The sequence below is a fragment of the Misgurnus anguillicaudatus genome, chromosome 2 (assembly GCF_027580225.2).
Source record: "Misgurnus anguillicaudatus chromosome 2, ASM2758022v2, whole genome shotgun sequence".
NCBI lineage: Eukaryota > Metazoa > Chordata > Actinopteri > Cypriniformes > Cobitidae > Misgurnus > Misgurnus anguillicaudatus.
In genome coordinates this window covers 14,349,959-14,363,611 of record NC_073338.2, presented here as the reverse complement: position 1 = coordinate 14,363,611, position 13,653 = coordinate 14,349,959, and the positions used below count along the sequence as shown (strand labels likewise).

The window sequence follows — 13,653 nt, the reverse complement described above, 5'->3', positions numbered from 1 at the left end:
GCACTCACATCTCCAGCTTGAAATGTAACAATGCTTGTTTTAAACTCTCTGTTTGTAAAAAGTAAGATCAAGATGTGAACATTTAAGAAGAGAGAAAGGAAACAAAAAGTCTCGACTTGTATTTGCTTATGGTGGGCTATGTCATTTTAGATGTTACAAATAAGAGCAAACATGTCTATATGTGACCCTGGACACAAAACCACACATAAGGGTCAATATTGAGATTTATACATCATCTGAAAGCTGAATAAATTAGTTTTCCATTGATGTGTGGTTTGTTAGGACAATAACAAACATTCTTTGGGACAATATTTGGCTGAGATACAACTATTTGAAAATCTGGAATCTGGCTTGCAAAATAATCACTTAAAGAGCACCTATCATCCGATTCACGGTTTTACATTTCCTTTGGTGTGTTAGTGTGTATTAGTAGGCTGCATGTTATCAATATGCAAAAGGTACCCCAAAAATCGTCTCCACCGTAAATCTTTTTTCTTGGACTACAACAAACACACAGATTGTAGGCAACAGTTTACTTCCTGGACCTGTTGACTTGGACAAGACAAAAGCCGTTTCTCAATGTCAAGGAAGGATCCTCGGAAGCTAGAATTTCGAGGATCCTACGTCATCGACGTCCGTCGAAGGACTGTTCCAATGTCGAGGATCCTCGAAATTTCAGCCAAGGACTGAGTCCTTTGTTCGAGAAATATCCCATATACAGGAAAGGATGCAAATTTGTATCCTTCGCGCTCTTCACGCGCTGAAATCACCCACAATCCTATGCGTGCAGCACCGAAAGCACACCTTTCAATCACGCAATGACGTAATGACGTGCACTTGCTAGCCTGTTCCATTTAACGTGTTCTCCAAATGCTTAAAAGGAGCCTCGCCTAGCCTCTGAAGGAAGTGACTTGTAAGGACTAGTCCTGCCAAGGAAGTATCCTTGACATTGAGAAACGGCTTGACAGTATCATAATTCCTCCCGCTTCAGACTCACAGCCTGTAAGTTAACTTCTGTTAGCATTGCATTGTGACCAAATTTTTCAAACATGGTAAGGAGCGTCACATTTCTGGCTGACGTCAGAGGTATTCAGGCCCATAGATATGTATAAAGGCTAGATGTCTCACCTGCGCTGCTGGCCAATTGAGTGGAAAGTCCGCATTTGGCGGCCATCTTACCACAGGGTGATCGCTCACTCGTCTCAGTCGTAGCATTGTGTTTTAATTGTATATGTATTTTTAAAAGACCATAACTTGCGAAATTTTCTGCCGATTTTCAAAAGGTTTGGTTTGTTATAAACGTCAGAGATGTACCTATGACACTGCATACTTATACTAAAAAAATTCATGAAACATGTTAAAGCATCCAGAATTATGAATATCGTTTTTAAGAAACCAAACTATTTGAAAATCGGTAGAATATTATGCAAGTTAATGTCATTTAAAAGTACATGTACCATTAAAACACAATGCTATGAGTGAGCGATCGCCCTGTGGTAAGCTGGCCGCCAGTTGATAACGTTAGAGATTCCGCCATAACATATCTAGTTTTAACTGTTTTCAAACAAACGGAGCATAGCTAACTCCTCCCCCTCCTCTCCCTTCTGTGCTTTCATGAACGCGTCCAACCCCCACCCCCAAATCCTTCATGTCGTTTATTAGCTGGAACCCTTTGTTATGTTTCGTGGTGGTAGGTTTGGCCACTGTGTTTTTATCGCAGTTTGTGGAGCCTGGGCTGTATACAGAGATCGCGTTTTTTACAGTTTAATCAGCGGTCAGGTAGCAAGCAGATAGTGAGGAGATGTTTGCTGTATGTAAAAAAAAAAACGAGTGAATTCGCTTAGAGCACCTTTAATATCTATGTGTAGGCCAATCACAACGTACAGATTAGCTGGCCAATAAGCGACACAGCGCTTTTCAGATCGATAAGTTTTGTACAAAATCAGAGCGTTTTAGGAAGAGAGGGATATCTGGAGCTACAAAAATGTACAGTATGTGGAAAATAATGTGTTTTAGTTAACCATAAACCATGCAAACGCATTGTATTATACCAAATACCCAAAATAACGTTGTTTTTAGCAATGAAATCGTTCTCCAAATGCAGTCATGAGCAACTGCATCCTCTCACAAAAATAATGTTTGATATATTTATGGTAGAAAATGTACAAAATATCTATTTACGTAATATCCTAATGTTTTGGGCATAAAAGAAAAATTGATAATTTTGACCCATACAATGTATTGTTTGCTATGCTTATGACTGGTTTTGTGGTCCAGGCCTACCCTGAATTAGCCTATATCTGTCCAATGCTGATTAAATGTAATTGATATAACAACTGCTGAATTGTTCATATTATCTATGCAAAACTGTTAGAGATATTTTTAAAAGTGAGGACTTGTGTTTATTGCATTTTTTATGAGAGCAGGATCACATAGTTTTCAAATACTTGCCTGTAAAAAGCTTATATACACTGTAAAAAATTTGCTGTAATTTTGCAGCTGGTTGCCAGTAACTTACTGTAGAAGATAAAGTCTAAAAATGTTTCATGTTCATTTAACTTTGAACAAAATGTTGCCAGTAAATAACATAAATGTAAAATCTACAGTAAGTTACTGGCAGCTAGTTGCCAGTAATACCCAGTAATACTGTAATTTCTACAGAAATTTTTTACAGTGTATGTGCAATAATGTCTCTTCAGCAATCTTTTTCTTACACCCAACTTATTTACTTTACTTAGCATTGTGTAATTTACTATGTAATTGCAGCCACCAGGTAAAGTAGTTGCTTCTGTTTCATCACCTGTCAGATTCTTTAAGTAAAGATCAGGTCACATGATGGCTTAACAGTTTTCTGTGTTAAGAGGTCAGTCAGTGAAGGATAAACCAGCTGCCGCAGGCACTCGTATTCTTGCACCCTTTACTTTTTTACTTTTCTTTGCTGCTAAAAAAAATAAGCCTGATTCCACATTTTCCTTCACAAGGCGGCGAAACAAAAATAACATTGTTTTTAGCAATGAAATAGGTGCTCTTTAAAGGGGTCATAGTGTGAAAATCTGACTTGATTCAAGTGCCATAATTGGGTCCCCAGAGCTTCTATTCTATAAACCATTCTTTGAAAGCATGTGAAAAAATAGATAATTCAGATTTTGCCTGTTTTGTGATGTAAGTAGCGAGTCTTATTACAATAATGCCACCCCTTAATCTGCACTTTCCTTCTATGCCACTGCCGTTTAGTGCCGAGAGAGAGAGAGAAAATGATTAACAGCACAATTGAGGTTCAAATTAAACAATCCACCATCCTTGTGATCCATGTTTGCATTTCATCAGCTCATTTGCATTTTAAACGACACACCCAAAAATTGCACATTTTTGCTCAGGCCTACAGAGTGGCAATTTTAACATGATATAATAAATTATCTGTGGGGTATTTTGAGCTAAAACTTCACGTACGCACTCTAGGGACACCAAAGACTTATTTTACATCTTTAAAGAAATCTCATTATATGACCCCTTTAAATGATTTTACAGGTCACATTACAGAGCCATTTCAAAAGAGCAGAGGAGAAATTAATGCAAGGAGAGCAGATGCTTCAAGAATATCAGATTGTCAAAGCATCATAGTAAGTTCAAACTACTTTGGTTTTTCATATGTGACCCTGGACCACAAAACCAGTTTTAAGGGTCAATTTTTGGAAATTGAGATGTACTCATCATATGAAAGCTGAATAAATAGGCTTCTATTGATGTATGGTTTGTTAGGATAGGACATTTTGCCGAGATACAACTGAAAATCTGGAATCTGAGGGTCCTAAATATTGAGAAAATTAACTTTAAAATTGTCCAAGTTAAGTCCTAAGCAAAACATATTGCTAATGATAAATAAAGTTTTTAAATATTTACGGTAGAAATGTACAAATACATATTATATATTTTCATGGAACATGATCTTTAAATTTGGGGGGAAAAAATCAATAATTTTGACCCATACAATGTATTGGCTATATCGCTACAAATATACCAGTGCTACTTATATGAGTGGTGTTGTGTACCAGGGTCACAAATGTACTTTACATGATTTTACATGTCGTGTGGTGCATATGGGCAAATCAAATTTGAGTCCAAAATGCCCAAGATGTTACATTTTACATTTATTCTTATTTCTAATATATGACGACATAATTAAATATACTGTGTGTCCATTTGATATTGTGTGTTTTTAGCAGGACTCCTCTATGAGTGATGTGTTACAAATGGGCTCAGCCCTGCAGGCACAGGTGTGCAGATTGGTGTCAGCTGTGACAAACATCCCGAGCAGGAGAGACAGCTGGTATTAGAGAGACTGCAAGAAGATTGCAACAGGATGAGAGAAGACCTCAACCAGACTGAAAACATTCAACGCTTCCTCCTTGAGGAGAGCGACCCCTTCTTGTTAATCTGGATATGTTGATATACTTTATCATGCAGTGGCATGGGCATGGACCACATTTCTGTGAAAATACTTGACTATCATCATCTGTTTGTTTACAAATACATTTCTGCTACTGTTGTTTATCGTAGTTTATTTTTCACAGGCGTTCCAGTCAAACGATTCACAGTAAGTCTGCTGTCAGTAAACATGGCAACATAGTTATAATTTGTGAGTGCAGTTATATGTTCGTTTGTATGTACAAAAGATAAAGCAAGCATGTTTATAGTTTTACTGTTGTTTTCTCTCTATCATGCTTTTCAGGATGATGGCAGAACTCTATTTAGTTTTAACCACCTTTCATATATTAACATATATTTCAAAATGTATTTTAGGACCAACAAATACATTTGTAATTTTACAACCCATACAGCAAAAAAAAAAAAAAAATCCTGGCCAAAATGTATGAAATGTTTGTAAGTATAAAATAAGTATGTATAATATAAAATTATAAGTATCTTTTTGCAGTGGAAAATATATTGACTTTTCATCTTTTAAACTAAGTTTTTCTTCCAATGCAACATGAATATAAATGCTTTAAAATATGTATTTTTAAAATATATTCCAAAATATATATATTTTTTTAAATATATTTCTACTTCAGCGCACATACTTTTTTTGCTTTTTGGTATATTTTAAAATATTTATTTATTTTTGCATGGGAATGTAAAGAACATAACCTTGATATCATTGACTAAGTTATAAATGATTAAAATCCAACTTTGATGCTCCAAATCTCAGAAGACAGAGACTTGATCACAAATTGGTTCTTGGTGACACAATAAATTTTGATATTTAAATATTTACTAGATTTAAATACAAGTAGGTCTCTTTCGTGCCCTACTTACATTGTCCTTACGTTAGCATTTGGTTCCCATTTGGTTATTTTGCGGAACCAAATAACAGTGAGTTATGGGAGGTTTTTGTAACAACTTACTTTATAAAGAACGTTTCCTAATTGTTATTTTTAGGTTATACATCCTTGAAATACTGTACAATACATATATGCCCCAAACATTTTGCTTTACTGGTTACCATTGGTTCACTGTATTCGATGGCCGTTTCACATTGGAAGGCTGCAGCCTCCGGAGGTCGCATATGCAGGCTGCATACGTCATCAAGCCTGGTTTCTTTAGGTTAACTAAGCATTACATTCGCAAGTCATAAGCATGTTACAAAAATTTATGATTAACTAGTAATAATAATAAACTTTATAAATTACACTTGTTAATATTCTGAAATAAGACGTATGCAGCATACAGATGCGATCTCCAGAGGCTGCATCCTCCCGATTGAGAAACGGCCATAACTGCTATATTGTGTCTTGTCCAGTAGTGCCATCTAGTGGCCCAACTCATAATGACAGGTTCCCCATGCTTGATTTTTTTTAGTAGGCAGCTCATTAACCATGGACAAACACTAATCGTCTACTAAGAGTTTCAGATGACCTACGAGAGTCAAACACCGTTTGTCTGTCCCCGAGCATCTTGACCGTTTCGATCATTGGTCTCAGGTGGTCTCGTGTCAAAGATTTTCTTCAGGAACCCATTACTGGGAGCTGGAGGGTTTCTGGGATATAGCTGTGACTTCACTGGAAGGAGGGGATGCATTTGGCTGCAACAAGGTACAGTGTGATCCTAACACTTTGTACACAATAGTCTAGCTATATGTAGTGTAGACTGTTAAACTTTTATTGTGTTTCCCTGCTGGAAATAAATTCAATTTAGGATTAAATTCTGTTTTGTTGTTTCCCCTCTGCCAGATATGCTCCAGAAACCAATACATCACCAGCAGAGGCCCACAGTTTCCATCAAAACCAAAACAACTCCCGTTATAACCATTAAATCCATTATAATTTTCATGATGTTTCTATTGTTTTATTCAGCAGGAAAAATATCAAAGCATACTGTATCATGTCAGATGTCCATTCTGTCCTGTTTTTAATTTCTGTGGAAGTTTAGCAAATTGATTGACTTTTGATCAATCCATTAATTTTCGGAATAATTTGGAGTCTTGCACAGCAGCATGATCGGAAACTGGCAGCTTGGTATAAACCGTAAGAAAATCTGCATCTCCACAAAAAATGTCTCGCAAGCACCTGCCGGTATCGGTGGACTATGATTCAGGCTCTATCACTTTCTCCGAGGTGGGACCATCATCCGCCTGCTCCCCCAGCACAGGTTCAGTATCACCTTTGCCCAACCCATCTGGCTGGGCTTTGGCCGAAAACCAGAACCAGTCTTAAGAAAATATGACTGCACTTATTCGTTGGTAGAGACAGGAAATGACTTTGCTATTGAAATTTATTTTAGTGAACAGCCACAGAGACAGAAAGCAGAGGTGGACAGTAGTGAAGTATGTTTTCCTCGGACAAAAAGTGATTTGTCACTGGGCTTAACATAATCATGTGTGCAGGTGTCATCTAATACATATTCTCATGCGAGACAAACAGAGCTGACAGCTTTTGTAATCATGTAACACCTTTTCAAATACACAAGCATTCATCCATTATTGTGCAGTTTTTGCTGTTTTAATTGTGAACATTTTTATATTTGTTTTTCTTTTGACTGTCTTTTTTCAATTTAAGCAATGTCTGAATTAAGTTTTCCATGTCACAAAGTCATTTTAGCTACTAGTATGCTGTATACCTGTTATTATCTTAGCTTACATATGACCCTGTCTGTGAAATCCAGGTTAAAACCCCTTAGAGTTCCTGAAAAAGGCTAAACAACAGCCTAAAATGGATACTTATTGTACTTGTTGTGTCGATTGTATCTTAAAAGGGTTTATATCATTCAAATCACAAAAATCTCAGCTTTTAAAAATATGTGACATGTTTAGCTTTTTGTTTTTGAGTTCTTGTATTTGAAGTTTTCTGTCAAATAATGCAGTGTTCCTCTCATGGTACATTAGAACTTTAAGGGGTTAAAGTTAATAATCTATAATTGGACGAGGAGCATCTCAGTCATTCATTTTACATTGATTTGAATCTTTGACACTTAGTCAATATTAAAGACATCAATGTTATATTTTTTTTAAATGTTCATTATGTAGGATGATTTTATGTAGAAAACAATAAATCACAAAAAAAAACTTTAACTTGGTTTTCACAGACAGGTTCATGTGTGATTATTAAAGGCAGGGTGCATGATCTCTAAAAGCCAATGTTGATATTTGAATTTACCTAAACAAACACACCCCTACCCCAATAAAATAAAATCTGGACCTTCTTTTGATAGACCCGCCCCACACATACGCAACCCTAGACACTCATCTTACTGCCAATTGGCTACAAGTGTGTTTTGGTACTCGACCCGACTTCCTTTTCCAAAGTGTTTTTTAAAAATCATGCACCCCGCCTTTAACAGGCCTATACTTCATTTAAAGGTCCACTCTGTAGATTTTTAGCGGCATCTAGTGTTGAAATTGTGAATTGCAACAAACATGTCAGTCCACAGCTCACCCCTCCCTTTCGAAGTGCATAGAGAAGCTATAGTAGCCACAATAGGACAAACACGTCATCGTCTGAGACAACATAGTAGGCTGTTTCTCAATCCGAAGGCTGCACCCTGCGGAGGTCGCCAAGGACAAAACACGCTATATAACCCACAATCCTATGCGCGCATCGCCGAAAGCACACCTTTTTACTGACGTGCACTTGCTAGCGTGTTCCATTTACTTGTTCTCCGAATGCTAAAGAGGAACCTCGCCTAGCCTCTGAAGGAAGTGACTTGAAAAGACCAGTCCTGCCAAGGAAGTATCCTTGACATTGAGAAACTGGTTGCTGAACGACCATAGTACGATGCATCGTTGGAGAAACAAACTACCTTGTCACGACTGTTTCCCGAAAGCATAGTAACTTTGTCGCACATTCGTCGTTTGAACCATGTTGGTTTAACAACATAGTTGATGATGTCACGTGAGAGGTGAAGTACTAATTAATCTGTGCAAATCGATTTAATGCCAGATCTTAGTTCTGCGCACATGCGCAGTTTTCAAATCCAGCACTTTCATTCTGTTTACAAATTTAAAGACGTAAAATAAAATTGTAATATATTTAGAATGATGGATATAGACTGTACTACATGTTTTTTGCTTATTTTGTTCAAAAGCATGATCAACGTAAGTCTACATATGATAATAACAAGAAACGATGCTTCTAACGACAGGTGAAGAGCCGTAGTTCCAACGACACAAGTTAGCGATGCAGTTTGCGAATGTTAGTTTGAACGATGGTTTCGGGAAACACCAAATCGTTGAACGATGTTAGTAATGATGGAACTTACGATGTTCGTTGGCTAACGATGCTTTTGGGAAACGCACCACTGAACTCTTAAACAAATACCTCGTCGAAAATAACAAATGTTTTGGTTTCCTAGGTAATCTACGTGTTGTTTATTTTGCTTGTTATATAAATAAACTACTTTAAAAGGACTTTCTTGTTATTTATTCTTAGTGGAGTTTACCGGAAGTTACGTGTTGACCACGAAAGCTGCTTGTTTATGTTGTTACTATCTATAGAAAGGTGACATTATCCATACTGTTGCAAAATGAAAGCGACTTCTAAGGGAACTCACGGTGTATGTAAATTAAAACGGCGTATTCTAAGGTAATAAAAACAATACAGTTGATGTAAGCTCTTTATACACCACTGATAATATAGTTATGTTATATTGCATTTCTGTCAAGAGATCTTTTAAAAGTTAAACAATGCACCTTTTAAAATAACATCATATATATCCTGAAAGAAATGGATTGCCATTTTATGTATCATTTTCGTGGTGGTAAAGAAAGATGTTACATTGATGAGAGAGAGAGAGAGAGAGAGAGGGCTGGAGAGAGAGAGGTGAAGGTGGTGGAGCAGGAAGGGGAGTGTCTTTAGTAGATAGGATGAGTATTTCTCCTACAGAAGATACTTCACATCTTTTACGAGAACCCGAAGGACGTCCCACTAAATCAGGTGATTTTCTATTTTTTTATGGTTAGAATATAGAAATGTGTTTTATCTTGTGTTATTTCTACAGTAGAAGCTTGGATGAAAAGTCATTTGTGAAGTTTTACTGGAAGTGTTGTAAATTGAAATAAGTTATAATGAATGTGACGACGGATAAATGTTTAGTGGGTGAAGTTTTAGGCATAAAGTTGTTAAATAAGCAAAGAACATGCAAAACCAAAACTAAACAGAAATAGTTGTTATTGAAAATGAGTTTTGACTCTGAGATGAATCTCTATATTGTTTTACCTACTTTTAAATATCGCTTTGAATAAAAGTGCATGCTAAATGCCTAAATGTAAATGTTCAGCAGTAAGAAGTCACCACTTCAAGAAGACTACTGAATTGAATGACATCTGTATTATAGATTCCGATATATGTTTGGTTTTGAGGCATATTACAGTCCGTTCAAGTGTGCCAGGACACTGAGGAGAGAGAGTAGGTTGGAGTTTGTGTGTAGGAGAGAGAGAGAGAGTCCTGCATGTTGTGGAGCGTCAGGAGGGAAGTGAAAGCGTGTTACAGACAGATGGTCTCTCAGTGGAGTTGTTCTGTTTTCTCTCTCTTGTTCTCACTCTCTCCTGGATGCTGTTCCCTATCAGCTGAACGAGATCCAAATTGTTACCTCATGATCTTCATCCTTCACTGCTCATCTTCCTCCTCCCCTACACCAGCATACCTGTTGGGTGAAAATCTGGGAGGACTTCCTCTTACCATATCTCTCTCTCTCTCTCTCTCGTCTTTCTCTCTTTTCACAGGTTGGCTGTGATGATGGATTATTTTTGGATTGATGAGAAACCTCTAAATGTCCTTGCCATTGGTCCCCTACGGGCAATATAACAGACAGAGTAGATCTTCATCAAAAGAAACGTGACAGACAGGACGGCAAGCCGGAAAAACGGATTGACTGAGATAAAGAGAAAGTGAAGTTGAAAAGAAGAAACATACTAAAGACATAAAAAGATTGATCATTTTAATGGTAGTTTATAACACCTCAGTTCCTCGGGAGTTAGAAGACGACCGTAAAATCCACCCCTCATTTTAGTTGAGATATACCAAGGAATAATGAAGACAATGCTGCCCAACTTTGGCAGTTTATCTGCTTTGCTATCCATGCTATTGGCGTGTCTGTTTATTGTGATGGGCCCTGTAGTGGTCCGAGGGCAAAATGACACTGAGCCTATAGTACTGGAGGGTAAATGTTTGGTGGTGTGTGACTCAACACCCTCTTCAGAGCCGGCGGGGAATGCATTGGGTATGTCAGTGCGTTCGGGTACCGGCCGAGTCGCCTTCTCCGCCACACGCCAGACAAACCATGAACCCACAGACATGAGCAACCGTACCATGATCATCTACTTCGACCAGGTAAATAGTTTTGCTCTTCGACTTTAAATCATTTGACTTTTCCGGTCCTTAAACTGTTTCTTTTTTGTTAGATCTTGGTGAACGTGGGTAATCATTTTGACCAGGAGAGCAGCATCTTCCTCGCTCCGAGACGAGGGGTGTACAGTTTTAATTTCCACGTGGTGAAGGCATATAACAGACAAACCATACAGGTAACGACTCGAGGCGTGGTGCCTCTCAGAATTATAGTATTCGCTCAAAGTCACTCGCAATATTTCCATGTCACAGGTGAGTTTGATGCTGAACGGATGGCCAATGATCTCAGCCTTTGCTGGAGACCAGGATGTGACACGGGAGGCAGCCACTAATGCTGGGCTTGTGATCATGGAGAGAGGAGACAAGGCTTACCTCAAACTAGAGAGAGGCAACTTAATGGGAGGCTGGAAGTACTCAACCTTTTCAGGCTTCCTGGTCTTCCCGTTGTAAAGAATGATGATGTGATAGAGACAAGATGGATACAGGGTTACATGCGCTTTGAAGTTGCAATATGGGGAATATTAAAGGGCACCTATTATGCCCATTTTTACAAGATGTAATATAAGTCTCAGGTGTGCACAGAATGTGTCTGTCGTTTATTCTATCACAGATTATTTATTATAGCATGTCCAAAATGCCCCTATTTCTAAAATGCGCTGTTTTAATGTGTGTACCTTTAAATGCAAATGAGCCACTGCTCCTCACTTCCTTACCGAAAGAAACAGCAAGTGCTTTCAGTTAAAATAGGTATGATTCCTGTGAAAACAATCTTAAGATAATGCAGGACTGTCAGTCAGTTGCTGTGGGATGGGCTTTATCAGTGTGATGTCACATCAACAAGAAAATCAAAACGGCATGTCTAGAAACTGCTTTGTTTTAATGTGGAATTAAAAATGAGTGTGTGGATTTATTTTAAAAACACATTTATATCCAAACACCTTGTAAAGGTGGATTTTGCATATAGGTGCCCTTTAAAAATAGGACAGATGCCACAAAATCAGTGCTTGTGTTTGTTCTTCTATTAATTTATTTTTTAAGGTGTGAGAGGATATAAAACAGAGATATTTATTCAAATCAAAGTGACTACGTAAAGATTATCATTATCAATCATTTGTTTGAATATCTGTTATCAAATTTTTTAGATCAGGTCTGTATGCTAATATGTATTTCTGAAAACTAGTATTTCTCAAGTCATAGTAAAAGTGCCCCTAAGAATAAAAAGTGTTTAAAATGATGCATTTCCTTAACTTTGCCCAAAACTGTTCAATGACTGAAAAGACATGTAATCATTTTAAAATGTGGCTTATCTAAATTTGCTTATGTTTGCCTGCTTGTTGAGCTAGGTGTGTGTATTTGTAATTAAAACGTCTTATTAAATGTACCCTTTTAACCAAACACAAATATTTCTTTTTATACTATGTGGTTTTCTGACTGAACTTGATTATTGATTGAATGTCTACATCTGATTAGATGATGCTCACTCCCTTGATGAAGATTTCTTCTTTCCTGTTCCCTCTGCTGTGTTACCTATAACAGCAGCTGTTTGTAAATATAGCTCTCAGCAGCGTAGCTGGCAAGATAAAGCAGAAATCATCATAGATACAAGCATAAGCATAATGGATAACGGATACAAACTACAGTGACACCAGTCAGGCGAAGGCAGATGGGGCTTTTGGCAAGCAGACATGCAAGTATACACTGGACTCCTATGGATTATGCAGGGCGGGCTGTCACAACCAATAAAGTACGGAGCATTGGTTTAAAGACACTCTTATACAAACACAATTATTCACACTTGCATGACTACGAAAAAAAAGGAGAGGGACAAACTGCAGGGAAGAAATAATGGGAGAAGAAAGAGAGTCACACACAAAGAATCGATGATGTTAATTCTTTATTCATTCACCCGGCCTGTTTCTGAACATTTATTTGAATAAATATCTATACCATGCCACTTTAAGAAAACAGGTTATACCAAAATATACAAAAATTGTCTTTATGATAGGTATAAAATAATGTTAAAAATATTTGTGTGCGGATATTTCTTCATTGATTGATTTTTTTATCTTTGTAACATCTTTATAATACCCAGCAATATCAAATTTTGGGTGTTTTTATGATTTTGGGTTAACTACTGTGTGTGAGACTAACCATGATTATTCATTGAATGTTTTATAATTGCAACCATGACAAACAAAATCAAAATATTACATATATGTGTGGAGAGTATATGCATGAAACAATATCACTAAAACACATTTAAACATTAAGGGCAGGTTTCCCAGACAGGGATTATCTTAAACCAGGACTAGGCCTTAGTTTAATGACGAAATATAACTAGTTTTAACAAATATGCTTTACTAAAAACATTACTTGTGTGCATTTTGAGGCAAAACAAAGGGCACTGATGCATTTTAAGATACGTCAGGGCAAGTTGTTTTCAGTTTGGACAGCTCTTACATTTATTTTAGTCTAGGACTAGTCTAATCCCTGTCTGGGAAACTGCCCCTAAAAAAATAAATTGAAACAGTATTAAAAATTATGTTGAGCACTCAATTGTTTTTATGAATATAAAATAAATATTTTCCATATAATCAAAATGAATAATTAATCTACAATTTTCAATTTAACACGTTAACCAGATCAAATAACACATTTATATTTGACAAATGGGTTTAATAAAAAAGCTGATTTTTATAATTTATTTTATTTATTGGCAAATATGTGTTAAAATGCAATTGATAAACATAAACGTAAACGAAACTTCATGTTAGGAATAATAATAAAGAAATAAATCCACTGGCATTTTAATTCTAAC

The 13,653-nt window shown here is 36.8% G+C and overlaps 2 protein-coding genes across 2 annotated transcripts; both read left to right on the top strand.

Annotated features, from left to right (window-relative positions):
- The first annotated feature begins 3,298 nt into the window (after positions 1–3,298).
- trim110 (tripartite motif containing 110) lies at positions 3,299–6,868 on the top strand. The gene is given in 8 exon segments (XM_073858111.1): positions 3,299–3,639; positions 4,221–4,305; positions 4,308–4,442; positions 4,572–4,594; positions 5,913–6,095; positions 6,472–6,522; positions 6,525–6,624; positions 6,627–6,868. Coding segments are annotated over 8 exon segments (942 nt in total). The 5' UTR covers positions 3,299–3,516.
- Positions 6,869–9,289: 2,421 nt separating this feature from the next.
- cbln12 (cerebellin 12) lies at positions 9,290–12,236 on the top strand. The gene is made up of 4 exons (XM_055201555.2): positions 9,290–9,425; positions 10,214–10,820; positions 10,892–11,011; positions 11,088–12,236. Exons 2-4 carry the CDS (start codon positions 10,521–10,523, stop codon positions 11,283–11,285), a joined length of 618 nt encoding a protein of 205 aa, XP_055057530.2. The 5' UTR covers positions 9,290–9,425; positions 10,214–10,520; the 3' UTR covers positions 11,286–12,236.
- The last annotated feature ends 1,417 nt before the right edge of the window (positions 12,237–13,653 follow it).